General features: G+C 38.2%; 1 protein-coding gene across 2 annotated transcripts in view; it reads left to right on the top strand.

Moving 5' to 3' along the window:
* Window positions 1-11,315, top strand: part of frem2.L (FRAS1 related extracellular matrix protein 2 L homeolog) — a 133,712-nt gene extending 122,397 nt beyond the window's left edge. Inside the window, exons 17-24 of one of the 2 annotated variants that reach the window (XM_018247633.2) lie at window positions 351-543; window positions 3,278-3,382; window positions 5,933-6,060; window positions 6,978-7,112; window positions 7,729-7,855; window positions 8,846-9,033; window positions 9,219-9,365; window positions 9,917-11,315. In XM_018247633.2, coding sequence (XP_018103122.1) covers window positions 351-543; window positions 3,278-3,382; window positions 5,933-6,060; window positions 6,978-7,112; window positions 7,729-7,855; window positions 8,846-9,033; window positions 9,219-9,365; window positions 9,917-10,432 — 1,539 coding nt within the window. In that variant the 3' untranslated portion in view covers window positions 10,433-11,315. Of the gene's footprint in view, window positions 1-350; window positions 544-3,277; window positions 3,383-5,932; window positions 6,061-6,977; window positions 7,113-7,728; window positions 7,856-8,845; window positions 9,034-9,218; window positions 9,366-9,916 lie in introns of those variants that run through there. The other variant, XM_018247634.2, reaches the window with a different exon arrangement.
* The last annotated feature ends 1,803 nt before the right edge of the window (window positions 11,316-13,118 follow it).

Raw genomic sequence — 13,118 nt, 5'->3', positions numbered from 1 at the left:
TCGAAGTACTGTCTCTTTAAAAAACCTCGACACTTCGCCACCTTAAACCTGCCGAATTGCTATGTTAGCCTATGGGGACCTCCTAGAACCTATAGCCAAAATTTGGCTAAGTTTTAAAAAGTCTAAATCGTTCTACGATTTCTACGATCGATCGAACGATTTAAATTCGACGGCCAGAAAAATTCAAAAAGAAAAGTTCGACTATCGAATTTGGCCAATTTGACCCTTGATAAATGTGCCCCTTGCAGTCAAAATGATTTGTTCATTTGTTGACAACTTTGGTGAATTTATTGTGATGCCAAGTCAGTGCCACTAATGACGTAAACACATTTTTTTCTCTTTCTCTAAAGGTCCTAAACCTTGTTCAGTCCTACGTAACCCTGAGAGTCCCCCTACACGTGTCCTATGTGTTTCACTCACCCGTGGGCATTGGCGGCTGGCAGCACTTTGATCTGCACTCGGAACTGCGCCTGACGTTTGTGTACGACACTGCCATCTTGTGGAAGGACGGTATTGGCAGCCCTCCAGAAGCAGAACTCCAAGGTGAGAAGAACAGCCAGTCAGTAATTACTTTCAGCTGACTACAGGTTGAATACTGAAAGGAGGTCTCTGATTGGTCGACATTAGTTTTCTATTAGTAAATGAGCTCCTTTACAGAGTATAATGCTAGCTAAGAACAAATGTAACCAAACCTTACCAGTACACGAATACTTGTTTCAATTGTGCATTTCCTCAATGTCCCCAGCATAGTCAGTGCCCCTTCAAATTTCGTCTAGTTAATCCACCTTTTTGAATTCCTGGATGGTTTATCAATGTTCAATTCAAATTTTTGCCACGATATGATTTTTTTGCACAAAAATCGCAAATTCAATCATATTTATTAAGCACAAAAGAAACTTGAAAACCGCGAATGTAAAACGTTATCATCTAAAAGCTTGCAGCTTTATGTAGAAGTCAATTGGAGTTGTCCTATGCAAAACTCAAGCCATTTTTTGAACTTGAGTTTTTTTGAGCTCGCAAACTCACAAATTCGAGGTGTTTGCGTTTTCTTCCATGATTGTATTCAGTTTTATATTTGGATTGTCTAATAAATAAGCAGACATTTGAGTTTATTCGAAGTAGAAAAAAAACTGGAATAACTCATAGTTATGAGATTGCACAAATGACTCATATTCAGACTTTCTGAGATCCCCCTTTTGTGGTTTAGCATTGCCTCCCCTATTAGCAAGATTACAGATATATGAAAATACTGTTGAATTAATCACCCACCAGGCATATATAGGACAGAAAATGAAAGACAGGATTTATCCATTTTCGAAAAACTGCAATAGAAAAAAGAGAAAAGAAAGAAGGAAACCCAATTGGCAACAGGAATTGCTTTGTTCCATTAATCTTCAAAGAGTATGTAAAAAGTAGTTCAAAAATAATCTCAAAAAATAATTGGGTTTTATCTGCCAATTTTTTGTCATTTGAATTGCTTGTATAGATAAAGGTCAAAAACTGGAATTTTTGTGAATTCTCAAATGGTGTAATAATTTCCCTTAGGTGTTCACTTGAAATCTTGCCCTAAATTACCTTTAGGATGAGTTTTTTTCTTTCAAGGAGGGTACAATAAGATTCACCCCAAATTTCACCCAAACTACAGGCACTATGATGCTCCTGTTGTCTGTTGTGTATTACTGACCAGTCATAGTTTCCCAAATCTTGTTGTTCCTACACAGGGATTATGTGTTAAAGGGCACCTGTTATAATAAAATATTTTCCCCCACCATAATACAGATGATAGAGCCCACATTCCGGTTGGTGTAGTAGTAGTTTTTCTTTAAAAATGGCCCCTTGCTAGCGCTAGGACACCAATACCAGGAGGGGACTCCCGGTTCGAGTGGCCATGTTGGGCCATAATAAACGAATGCCACATTGCTCATTATGCGCTTGCGCTCTGCAGAACATGGCCGCTCACTGGCAAGGCCATTTAAAAAAAAAAACTACTACTACAAACTGGATTGCTCTATCAGCCCTCACCTTTGGTGGGGGAAAATATTTAAGGCAACAGGCGCTTTTTTAATTTAGCAAAACCTTCATTATTGTACTCAGCTAATCAAGGCTCATGAACTAAAGAGGAAAAAAAAAACAGAAAAATTTAAATTTCAGCAAAACGAACTGGAGGGCTATGAAATTTGAAGTATGAAGTTTGAGTTTTAAGGCAAACAAAATGGACCAGAAGTAGTGATGAGAGTATGTGCCTCTTAAAAATTGGAGAAACTGCAGGAAAATTAGTAAAAAAAATTTGCACACGGGTTGAAGTCAATCAGCATTTTTTAGGCGTGTCTTTTCACGCAACATACATTGACCCCATTGGGCATTTTTTTGCAGCAAGTTTTGCTACGCAAAATACATTGAATTCGAAGGGTGTTTTTTTTTTGCAGCGACAATTTTGCGAGAAAAATACATTGCAGTCAATGGACTTTTTTCACTGCAACTTTTTTGTTGCTACATAAATTGAGTCAATGGGCGTTTTTTGCAGTTACATTAAAATATTCGCAGGTGCAAAATTTTGCTGCACATCCATGTCTGGCGAAAAATTTAATCAGAAGTTCCTTAATTTAGTTTTGCCCTAACTTTGTTACGCTTATTCCCATAAGCACAGGCAAGAGAGAATTAATGATAATGAAATTATTGATGTCAGATCATGTCCACTCCTAGCCTCATACATTTAGGGGGTTATTTATCAAAAGTTCGAATTTATTTCAGTATTTTCTGCTGTATACTCCGATCAAATCCGCTCTGATTTTTTTACGCTTATTTATTATTAAATTTTCCCGAAAATATACTTTGCGCAAAAAAAATCTGATTTTCACAAATTTTTCAACTTTTTCATCCGATTTTGCAATTTTCAGGTTTTTTCTGTCATTTTCACCCGAAAACTCTGAAAACTTTGGGGTATTGCACGAAACCCAGCGCACATAAAAAAATCATTGGGACTTCTCCCATTGACTTATATGCAACCTCGACAGGTCTGAGATGACGGATTTTCAGATTCTGACTTTTCCATCCAGAATTTTTTAATTTTTAAAAAAAAATTTTGATTTTTGCATTCAGAGTTTAGTAAATAACCCCCTTAGAGTCTTGAATTCAAAATAATGGTACATTCTTTATTTCAATTTGTATTTAGTTCTCCTAATAGATCATCCAAGTGTTTGTCAGTGGCAGGCTTGTGAGTATGTCCTGTGTACGATTTGATGGACACTACACGATTATTATTTTTTCTTCTTTTCAGGCTCCCTGTACCCGACTAGTATGCGAATTAACGAACAGGGGCGTTTGGTTGTCAACTTTAAAACAGAAGCTCGGTTCTACGGTCTCTTTGTAATGTCACACTCAGGTAAGGATGTTTCATCTGATTTAAGTTTTTGATGAAATTGAAAAAAAAATCATTTTCTGTACAAAAATAAATCTTAACATGAATTAATAGCAACAAATAGAGCACAGTGACAATGCTGAGCAGCCTATACTGCATTATATTTCTCACCAATAAATAGGGATGCACCGAATCCAGGATTCGGTTCGTGATTCGGCCAGGATTCGGCCTTTTTCAGCAGGATTCGGATTTGGCCGAATCCTTCTGCCTGGCCAAACCGAATCCGAATCCTAATTTGCATATGCAAATTAGGGACGGGTGGGAAATTGCGTGACTTTTTGTCACAAAACAAGGAAGTAAAACATTTTTCCCCTTCCTACCCCTAATTTGCATATGCAAATTAGGATTCGGATTCATTTCGGTATTCGACCGAATCTTTTGCGATGGATTCGGGGTTCGGCCGAATCCAAAATAGTGGATTTGGTGCGTCCCTACCAATAAACAATACAATAATATGCTCACTATAGAAGTGCAAGTTTCCTCTGTATATTTGTTCTAATTCTCATTTCTCCATTCCTAACATGATGCAGTTAGTAGTGCAACTATACTTCTCAGCACACCCACCCCTCCTACACACAGTTTTAAACAGCCTGCAAATGTTAGCAGAGTTCTTGCTCCATTTACAATACAGACATCAAAGCTAAAGGCATGTAACTTGTGTTTGGTTTTCCAATGAATAATGAGGATGTCTGACCTCAAAACACATACTTGTTTTAATTAAAATGCCATTTTACCAGCCCCCTAAAGCCTTCCTTCCCTTAAATTATACATATTCTTAGCACCCTTCTCTTCTTATATTTATACAACAAAGCTAAAGGGGTTGTTCACATTTAAATAAACTTTTATTATGGTGTGAAGAGTGATATTCTGAGACAATTTGCAATTGGTTTTCATTTTTTATTATTTGTGGTTTTTGAGTTATTCAGCTTTTTATTCAGCAACTCTCCAGTTTGCTATTTCAGCAATCTGATTGCTAGGGTCCAAATTACCTTAGCAACCGTGTATTGATTTGAATAAGAGACTGGAATATGATAAATAGAAGAGGCCTGAATAGAAAGATGAGTAATAAAAAGTAGCAACAATACAATACCTTTGTAGCTTTCCAGAGAATTTGTTTTTAGATGTGGTCAATGACTCCCATTTGAAAGCTGGAAAGAGTCAAGAGAAGAAGGCAAATAATTAAAAAACTGAAAAATGAAAAAATGAAGGCCAATTGAGAATTTGATAAGAATAAGTTTTTTTTTTATAACATACTAAAACTTAACATAAAGGCGAACCAACCCTTTAAGGAGAACCTATTGTTACTCAACTGCTTCTTAAAGGGATACTGTCATGGGGAAAAAAAAAAAATTCAAGATGAATCAGTTAATAGTGCTGCTCCAGCAGAATTCTGCACTGAAATCCATTTCTCAAAAGAGCAAACAGATTTTTTTATATTCAATTTTGAAATCTGACATGGGGCTAGACATATTGTCAATTTCCCAGCTGCCCCAAGTCATGTGGGTTGAGTGCAGAGGACCTCTTGTATTTGTGTATGTGTATATATATATACACATACACAAATATATATATATATATATATATATATATATATATATATATATATATATATATATATATATATATATTGAATAAAGTACCCCCTCTTGTAAATTATAAGGATATTATAAGTTACCGAGGAGTTTCATGACCGAAGGCCTCGTGTTTTTATACAGGTCATGGAACTCAGAGGTAACTTATAATATTCTCATATTTTGCAACAGGGGGTACTTTATTTATTATAATACACAAGTTTCAGTGAGTCGTGACAGAAATGAAATCAGAACTCACCGTTTATAACTGATGACATCAGAACTCACCGTTTATAAGGATATAATTTACAAGATATTCATGGCTTTTGTGTATTATTACATATAATATATATATATATATATATATATATATATATATATATATATATATATATATATATATATATATAAACGAGCCTTACTGATTTGGGTCTAAGATTGAACGGAGAAGCAATATCAGTGGGATTGTTGGTTGTTCAGCATCTGAGGTTGTATCCACGGTGGGAATATAGTAGATACATTAGACAGAAGACATACTGTAGCAGCACATTCCATCTTAGATTTAGCTATTTATCCTTTTCAATTGGGACTACCTAATGAAAAGTAGGACAGCTGGAAGGTATGGAGATAAAATAGTTTATTATTGGAATACCGACACAAGACACAGGCATTTGCTAAGTTTCAAGTAAGGGAGAATTCTTAGCTGGTTCTCTTTGGTCACATACAAAACAAAAGGTAAAACGAGGGGTGTAACTTCAGAGGAAGCAGACCCTGTGGCTGCTGGTTGGCCCAGGAGGTATAGGGGCCCTATGAGGCCCTAATTCATATATACCAATTTAAATAAATATTTATAAAACAAGTCAACCTCTAGACATTTTGGGGGACTGGAAAATAATTTGTGTGGTGCCCAGTAATATCTAGTTATTCCTCCTATTTCTTCTAGCATCTTCACTGAGTTCCATGATCATGTCGGCTGATCATCCAGAACTGACTTTTACTCTCAGCCTGGTACGGAATGAGCCTTCATTTAATCAGCCAATGCAACAGTGGACCTTTGTCTCGGATTTTGCAGTAAGTACAGTACATATTTACATCTGTTTTACTGCACCTGTAGCTATCATCTGTCTATCATCTTTATATATCATCTATCTATCATCTTTATCTATCATATATCATCTATCTTTCATCTTTATCATCTATCATCTATACCTATCTATCTGTCTATCTATATGTCTATCATCTGTCTATCATCTTTTTCTATCTATCTCACTGATCAACTGTGGATCATCTTTAGCTATATATCTATCCTCTGTCTATCAAATATGTATCTAACATCTATCTGTCTATCATCTGTCTATCATCTTTATCTATATATCCATCATCTGTCTACCTGTCTACCATCTATCTATCATCTATATATTCTATCTCTCTATCTATCATCTATCTATTTATCTATCATCTATCTGTCCATTATCTATGCTTCGTTCATTTGTTCTTTTGCATTTGGGTAACATGGATGGATGGGCAGGAGGTAACTGATCACATCACAATCTGTCAGTTTGGCATGGATTAAAGAATATTAATCCTTGGGTGTGCTTGGCCTTTGCCTAACCCATGATATTGGGTTAGGCAAATGCTTTCTCTAACTATATGTGCAATGAAAATCTTTAGTGCATACTTTTAAAAATGCTTACCAGAGAATTTGTATTTGTTGTGTTCAGCGAGGCTGCTCAGAATAAGCACTAAATTATATGTTTTGTATTGTGCTCTGGTGCAAGCACAATTGTACAGCTTAGAGGGAACATTAGTATGGGGATATTTATTCTTCATCACTCTCAAAAGATGAATTAAAATGATCCTCATCCAAAAGGCTAATGGGCAAAGTCTGGGTATCTTGGTAATACAAACACTAATATATGCTGAACCAACGTAATTATACGACCAGATTAAAGTGTAAGCAAAGATCTAATGTTGTGTTTATTCTATAGGTCCGGGACTACTCAGGAACATACACAGTGAAGCTCATCCCTTGTACTACTGCTCCTTATCAAGAATACAGTTTGCCTGTTGTGTGTAACCCTCGCGAGCCAATATCCTTCGATATCGATATCAGATTCCAGCAGGTATGGTAGTTCTAAACGACTCCCCTTCTGCCTTTAAGGCTTTGCACAAATAAGGGGTTTTCTCTTCCATTTGTTATATATTCTGGTACTGATTTCTGGAGTTATGCGCTAGAACTGCCATGTTTGTGCTGAAAAAGAAGTCCAGTATTTCAAGTATTGTCCCACGCCCATTCCAAATACTTCCAAATACACTCTTGCTCATTTGCAAACCCGAATGCAGCATGCAAAGTACAAAGGAAAGCCACAAAGGAGGAGTGTACCTCCTGGTTTTGCTCTTTGCACAGACCACAGCATTTTTAATCCAGCACTCCGTGCAAAGAGCAGCATACACTTGGATGCAATTGCTTCATAGATGTGCACTAGGGGGCTCACTCTTTTGCCCCTTGCAAAACCAGCATGAATAGATATAAATATATAAAGGTAAAGCAAATGGTCATTTTACTGTCATCAGAGGGATGAGATGCCTTGCATTTTTGGCATTTTCACTTGCTTCTTCCAGTATGTAGCATGTATCAATGCTCTGTAGGTACTAGAATGTAATATACGGTAGGCTGGGGTCTATGTAAATGCATAGAACTGGTTGCCATCCAATGTCACACTGTCATCCGTTACCCAGGTCAGCGACCCAGTGGCTACGGAGTTTAGTTTGAATACACAGATGTTACTTCTATCTAAGAAAGTTCTCTGGCTCTCCGATGGATCGATGGGATTTGGACAGGAAAGTGATATCGCATTTTTGGAAGGTACAATAATCTACTTTGGATTTATTGGTAAAAATGTTGCCATATTCTCTGTGATAGAAAAGATACTAAAATATGGCTTATATGGTGCAGTATACCATTATACAGGCAATCAGGTATTCTTGATACCCCGACTTTTCAGCAAAGGTATTTTTATAATTTAGACCACTTTAAATTAAGTCTATTACAAGGCATTTAACAGATGTTTAAAAAGCCTACAGGTTTGTTTTACCACCAATATGGATTAATGCAACTAAAGGTGGCCATACGGGGGCCGATAAAAGCTGCCGATAGACCGAGTCAGCAGTTTATTGGCCCATGTATGGGGCCCCCCGACTGGCTTCCCCGATCGAGATCTGGCCGAAAGTCAGCCAGATCTCAATCGGAAGGGACTAAAAATCCCGTCGGATCGCGGGCGCATCTGTTCGTTGATGCGGTCCCGCGATTCGACCGCCCATAAGGCATTGTTGGGATCAGCCCGATATTGCCCACCTCAAGGTGGGCATATCGGGGGGAGATCCGCTCGTTTGGCGACATCATCAAACGAGCGGATCTCTCCGTGTATGGCCACCTTTAGTTACCAACAAGTACAAGGCATTCATTTGCTTAAAATGGACTCTATGGGACATGGCCACATACCTATTCTGCCTAGTCTTGCCCATAGTTCCCACCCTAATTGCATGGGGAGGAGGTAGAATCAGCTAAGTGTGTGGGGGCAAAACTTTAGAGGGTGACGAATCACCAGCAGGAACTGAGAGCAGACAGAGTGTCTTTAGGTCCAGGCTTTTTCTTGCAGTGAGTGGTGGGGCGATGGGCTAAGTAGTATAGCCTCAGGCACATATAATATTTCACCCAGCTCTCTGTACTGACAAGAAGATCAATTACCACTAAATCATGAAATAAATACTTGTGAAATGTCTTATTTCTCTGTTTTTAGCTTCTGCTGAGTCAATTAATTAGATAAATAATTGGTACTGTTTCTCCCTTCCCCAGGGGATATCATTTATGGCCGTGTGATGGTGGATCCTGTGCAGAACTTGGGGAATTCATTTCACTGCAGCATTGAGAAGGTTTTCCTATGCACAGGGGCTGATGGATACGTTCCAAAGTATAGCCCAGACAACAATGAGTATGGCTGCCTTGCAGACTCTACATCACTCTTGTATCGTTTTAAGATCTTGGTTAGTACTGTATTTCACTTTTCAGTATTGTATTTCACTTTTTCTTTCATAAAATGAAATATGTTTCCACCATGAACAGTTTTAACTTTCTCGGGTTCTTCTTGTGGTCAATTGGATATTCTGAACGAAAATCGCACCTGCAATTTATCTTCTCTTCTTATCTTTTTTTTATTCTTGATGCTCAGGATAAAGCTCAGCCCGAAACACAAGCTTCTAAGTTTGGCAACGTGAATTTCAATGCAAAGCTTGCTGTTGATGACCCTGAAGCTCTACCACTGGTCCGGCAGCCTGGTTCAGATGGTTTTAAAGTAGACTCAACCCCTCTATTTCAGGTAAGTGACATCTAGCAACCATAAAGCTGATAATTTTCTCTCTTGTTTATCTTCCGATGGATTTTAAGGTAGGCATCCCCTATGATGAAATAATGTTTTTTGTCTTTTAAATGTCTTCTTTAGTGATTTTGATGCTCTACCCCAGGGGTTCCCAACCTTTTTTACCCATGACCATTATTTAGATGTAAAAAGAGTTAGGGAACAACACTCGCATGAAACATGTTCATGGTGATTGGCCATTTAGTAGGCCCTATGTGGACTCGCAGCCTACAGGAGGCTCTGTTTAGCAGTACACCTGGTTTTTATGCAATTAAAAGTTGCATCCAAGCCAGGAATTTAAAAATAAGCACCTGCTTTGAAGCCACTGGGAGCAACATCCAACGGGTTGACGAGGAGCATGTTGCTCATGACCCACTTGTTTGGGATCACTGCTCTAAACCTGTGCTATAGTTTGAATTTCTAATGGTTTTGCAGCACAGGAGTCACTGAGCTACAGTGGCCTGATCCTCATTAAGTTCATCATCACTAAAAGCTTTTCCTTGTCCATCCAGGTCTCTTTGGGTCGGGAGTGGTACATACACATGATCTATACAGTGAGATCTAAAGAAAATGCCAACAGAGGGATTGGTAAAAGAAGTGTTGAGTATCAATACCATTCTCTTGCTTCTGCTGTCCATTCTGGATCTTCCATCACTAATCGTAAGAAAAGAGATGTTGATGAAGCCCCAGCAATCGCTCAGGAAATAGGCATGGATAACAACAGAGGAACCAACATTCAGCACATTGCCTTGGAACGCAATAGCAAGAAACAGATCCCTCAGAAAGAAGTGACTCTTGAGGGGATCATCCCTAGGGAACTCAACCATAAAGATACTGAGGTCAACGTGGTCACCATCGTAGTCATCATTGCTGCTATATTACTACTGGCTATTTGCTTAATTGCTATTATTATTGTATTAATGAAACGCAAGCAGAAATCAAAAAAGAAAGAGGATGGAAGAGAGTCTGGAAGCAACGAGCCTATGATGCCCTCTCGGGGATATAGCACTGACAGCTCAGAGGTTTGATGATAAACTTTATCAGAAAGGAGGCCAGCATATGAACATTCGAGTAGACCATCGTGCTGGGCCTTGTGGTCACTGCTCTTGAACACTTCATGATATCGAAAGTATTAGGACCATGTACTTTTCAAATGGATCATTCACGCAAAAGGCCTCTATTTTATATAAAAGCCGACAGCCTTAAAACATGCCTTGCACAAAAAAAAGGTGCTGAACTAAAACTATAAAATAATCATTCTTAAAAAAACATTTTTTTTAATTATTTAAAAATTAAAATATGCAAAGGTGCTGATAGCTCTGTTCTTTGTTTTTAGGGAGAGCTTATATTAATGTTATCCATTTAACTTTGGAGGTTCAATGATCCAAAATATATGTCAGCTGGTTGTGTATCTGGCCATGTGTTTGCTACCCCTAATTTCCACAAGGGACTTGTCTGGTATTTAAGCTAAAGGATAAGTAAATCGTTAAAGTAAGTGAAGGTAAAATTGATGAGGTGGGGCTATTCAAAGCACTTTTGCAATGTACATTTGTTTATTTTTTTAATTCCAAGATATTAAAGGATACATGTTCTGTAACATGAATGATTTCTTTATAACAGCGTCATCTGCTGGTCATTTTCCGATCCTTTTTAAACACCAAGTAGTCAAGGAAGTTGTCAGGAGAAAGAATGAGGGCTGGTTCTTCTGGTTAGAAAAGATGTGAGAAAGGTTTCTAGTTTTTTTTTCTTCTTTTTTCCTAAGCTGAAGAACATCAGAGCAGCCTTTTTCTTTCTAGTGATAACTTCTTTGACTGCCTGGGGGTATATTTATCAAAGAGTGAAGTTAATAGTGAAGTTCTGCCACTAGAGTGAAATTCCGCCACTCTCCATTCATTTCTACGGGATTTTTATAGGCGTATTTATCAAAGGGTGAACTTTCACTTTCCCCCATTGATAAATACGCCTTTCAAAATCCCATAGAAATGAATTGAGAGCTGCGGAATTTCACTCTAGTGGCGGAACTTCACTCTTTGATAAATTTACCCCTTTGTGTTCAGAATGGTCGGAAAATGGCCAGCAGGTGGCGCGGTTATAACAAAATTAATTCATGTTAACAGTACATATATCGTTTAATATCTTGGAATTTGAAATAAATAAATAATCAATGTACATTTTTATATTAGCCCTTTCATCAATTTTGCATGCATTTATTTTAAAGGTTTATTTATGTTGTGATAAGGGCTTTTCCACATGTGTTACATATTTATCTGATTAGTGGGTGAATATATGGTAATGTCCAGCCAAATCACCAACCATATACATCTTTACTGTACCCTACAAAGAGAACCACACTCCCTTTTGTAAATCCAGTATCTGACTGCATTTTAATAGACTTGGTAGCATGAGTAGGGATCAGGGATAACTACCAAATATCTCTTCCACATTCTTGGCTTTATGTAATGGAACACAAGACTACTTTGGGTGGTCAGTCCCAGCATAGCCGTAATGGAACACAAGACTACTTTGGGTGGGCAGTCCCAGCATAGCCTTTAAATGCTATTAGTGACGGCTTTGGGCACTTCAAGTCTTCATTTGCAGGCTTCTAAAAACACAAAGATTAAAGTGCCTGAAGAAATCATTGAAAGGACAAGCAATGGATAATACACTGGGGGTGCCAATATGTTAGGCACCCACCTAACTGTATTAAATGCAACTTTTTCTCCCAAACTGATCCTGATGTTTGGAAAAAATTGCACTGATCTGGGGATCTACTTTACTGTGTGCCATGCCACCATTTTACTTATATTACCCAAGGCTCCTTTACAGCTTCTTCAGACTCCTAGACTTAAGGTGGCCATACATGGAGAGATCCGCTTGTTTGGCGATGTTGCCAAACGAGCAGATCTCCCTCCAATATGCCCACCTTGAGGTGGGCAATATCGGGCTGATCCGATCATGGGCCCTAGGGCCCAACGATTGGATCCTAACAACGGATCGCGGGACCGCATCAACGAATATATGCAGCCGCGATCCGACGGGATTTTTTGTCCCATCCGATCGAGATCTGACCGACTTTCGGTCAGATCTCGATCGGTGAAGCCCGTCGGGGGGCCCCATACACGGGCCAATAAGCTGCCGACACAGTCTGTCGGCAGCTTTTATCAGCCTGTGTATGGCCACCTTTGGACCTTGATGGCGGCAATGCACTAGGTGAGAAAGATCCGTGTACTGGTCCATTTTTTTTTTCAAACAGGAGCAGTAGGTTTATAGATTTAATGAAGTTGTGTGTGCCTAACATAATGGCACCCCCCCTTTCCTTGTCCTTTTATCTACAGCATACCAAAGATTCCGTTAGTGGTTACTAATGTAAGAGAAGTGAAAGCTATTTGATTTCCAGTGTTCAGTATATTTTGTCTTAAAGGGAAATAGGCAAAACAAAACCATTTTGTGCCTTTCAGTACTGTGTATGTAGCATTTAGCAGGGGTTTTTTTTGTTTGGTCTTGTACAAAGATTTTTTTTCTATATGTTATTATAGTTTTGTTGTTTTATTACGCCTTATGACTGTGCTGTTTTCTATGTGTTGGTTTATTATACATTTCTGTTTGTGTGCTGGCTGATGATGTGACGAGTGCCTGTTATCCAGCTTCAAATATTAAAATATTGCTTTATAACACACAGATGGTTGTTATACCCATTTCCTGCAGATGTACACA

Source organism: Xenopus laevis, chromosome 2L (genome assembly GCF_017654675.1).
Source record: "Xenopus laevis strain J_2021 chromosome 2L, Xenopus_laevis_v10.1, whole genome shotgun sequence".
NCBI classification, from domain to species: Eukaryota; Metazoa; Chordata; class Amphibia; order Anura; family Pipidae; genus Xenopus; species Xenopus laevis.
The sequence above is the reverse complement of the archived record's forward strand: the minus strand, read 5'-3'. Positions and strand labels throughout refer to the sequence as shown.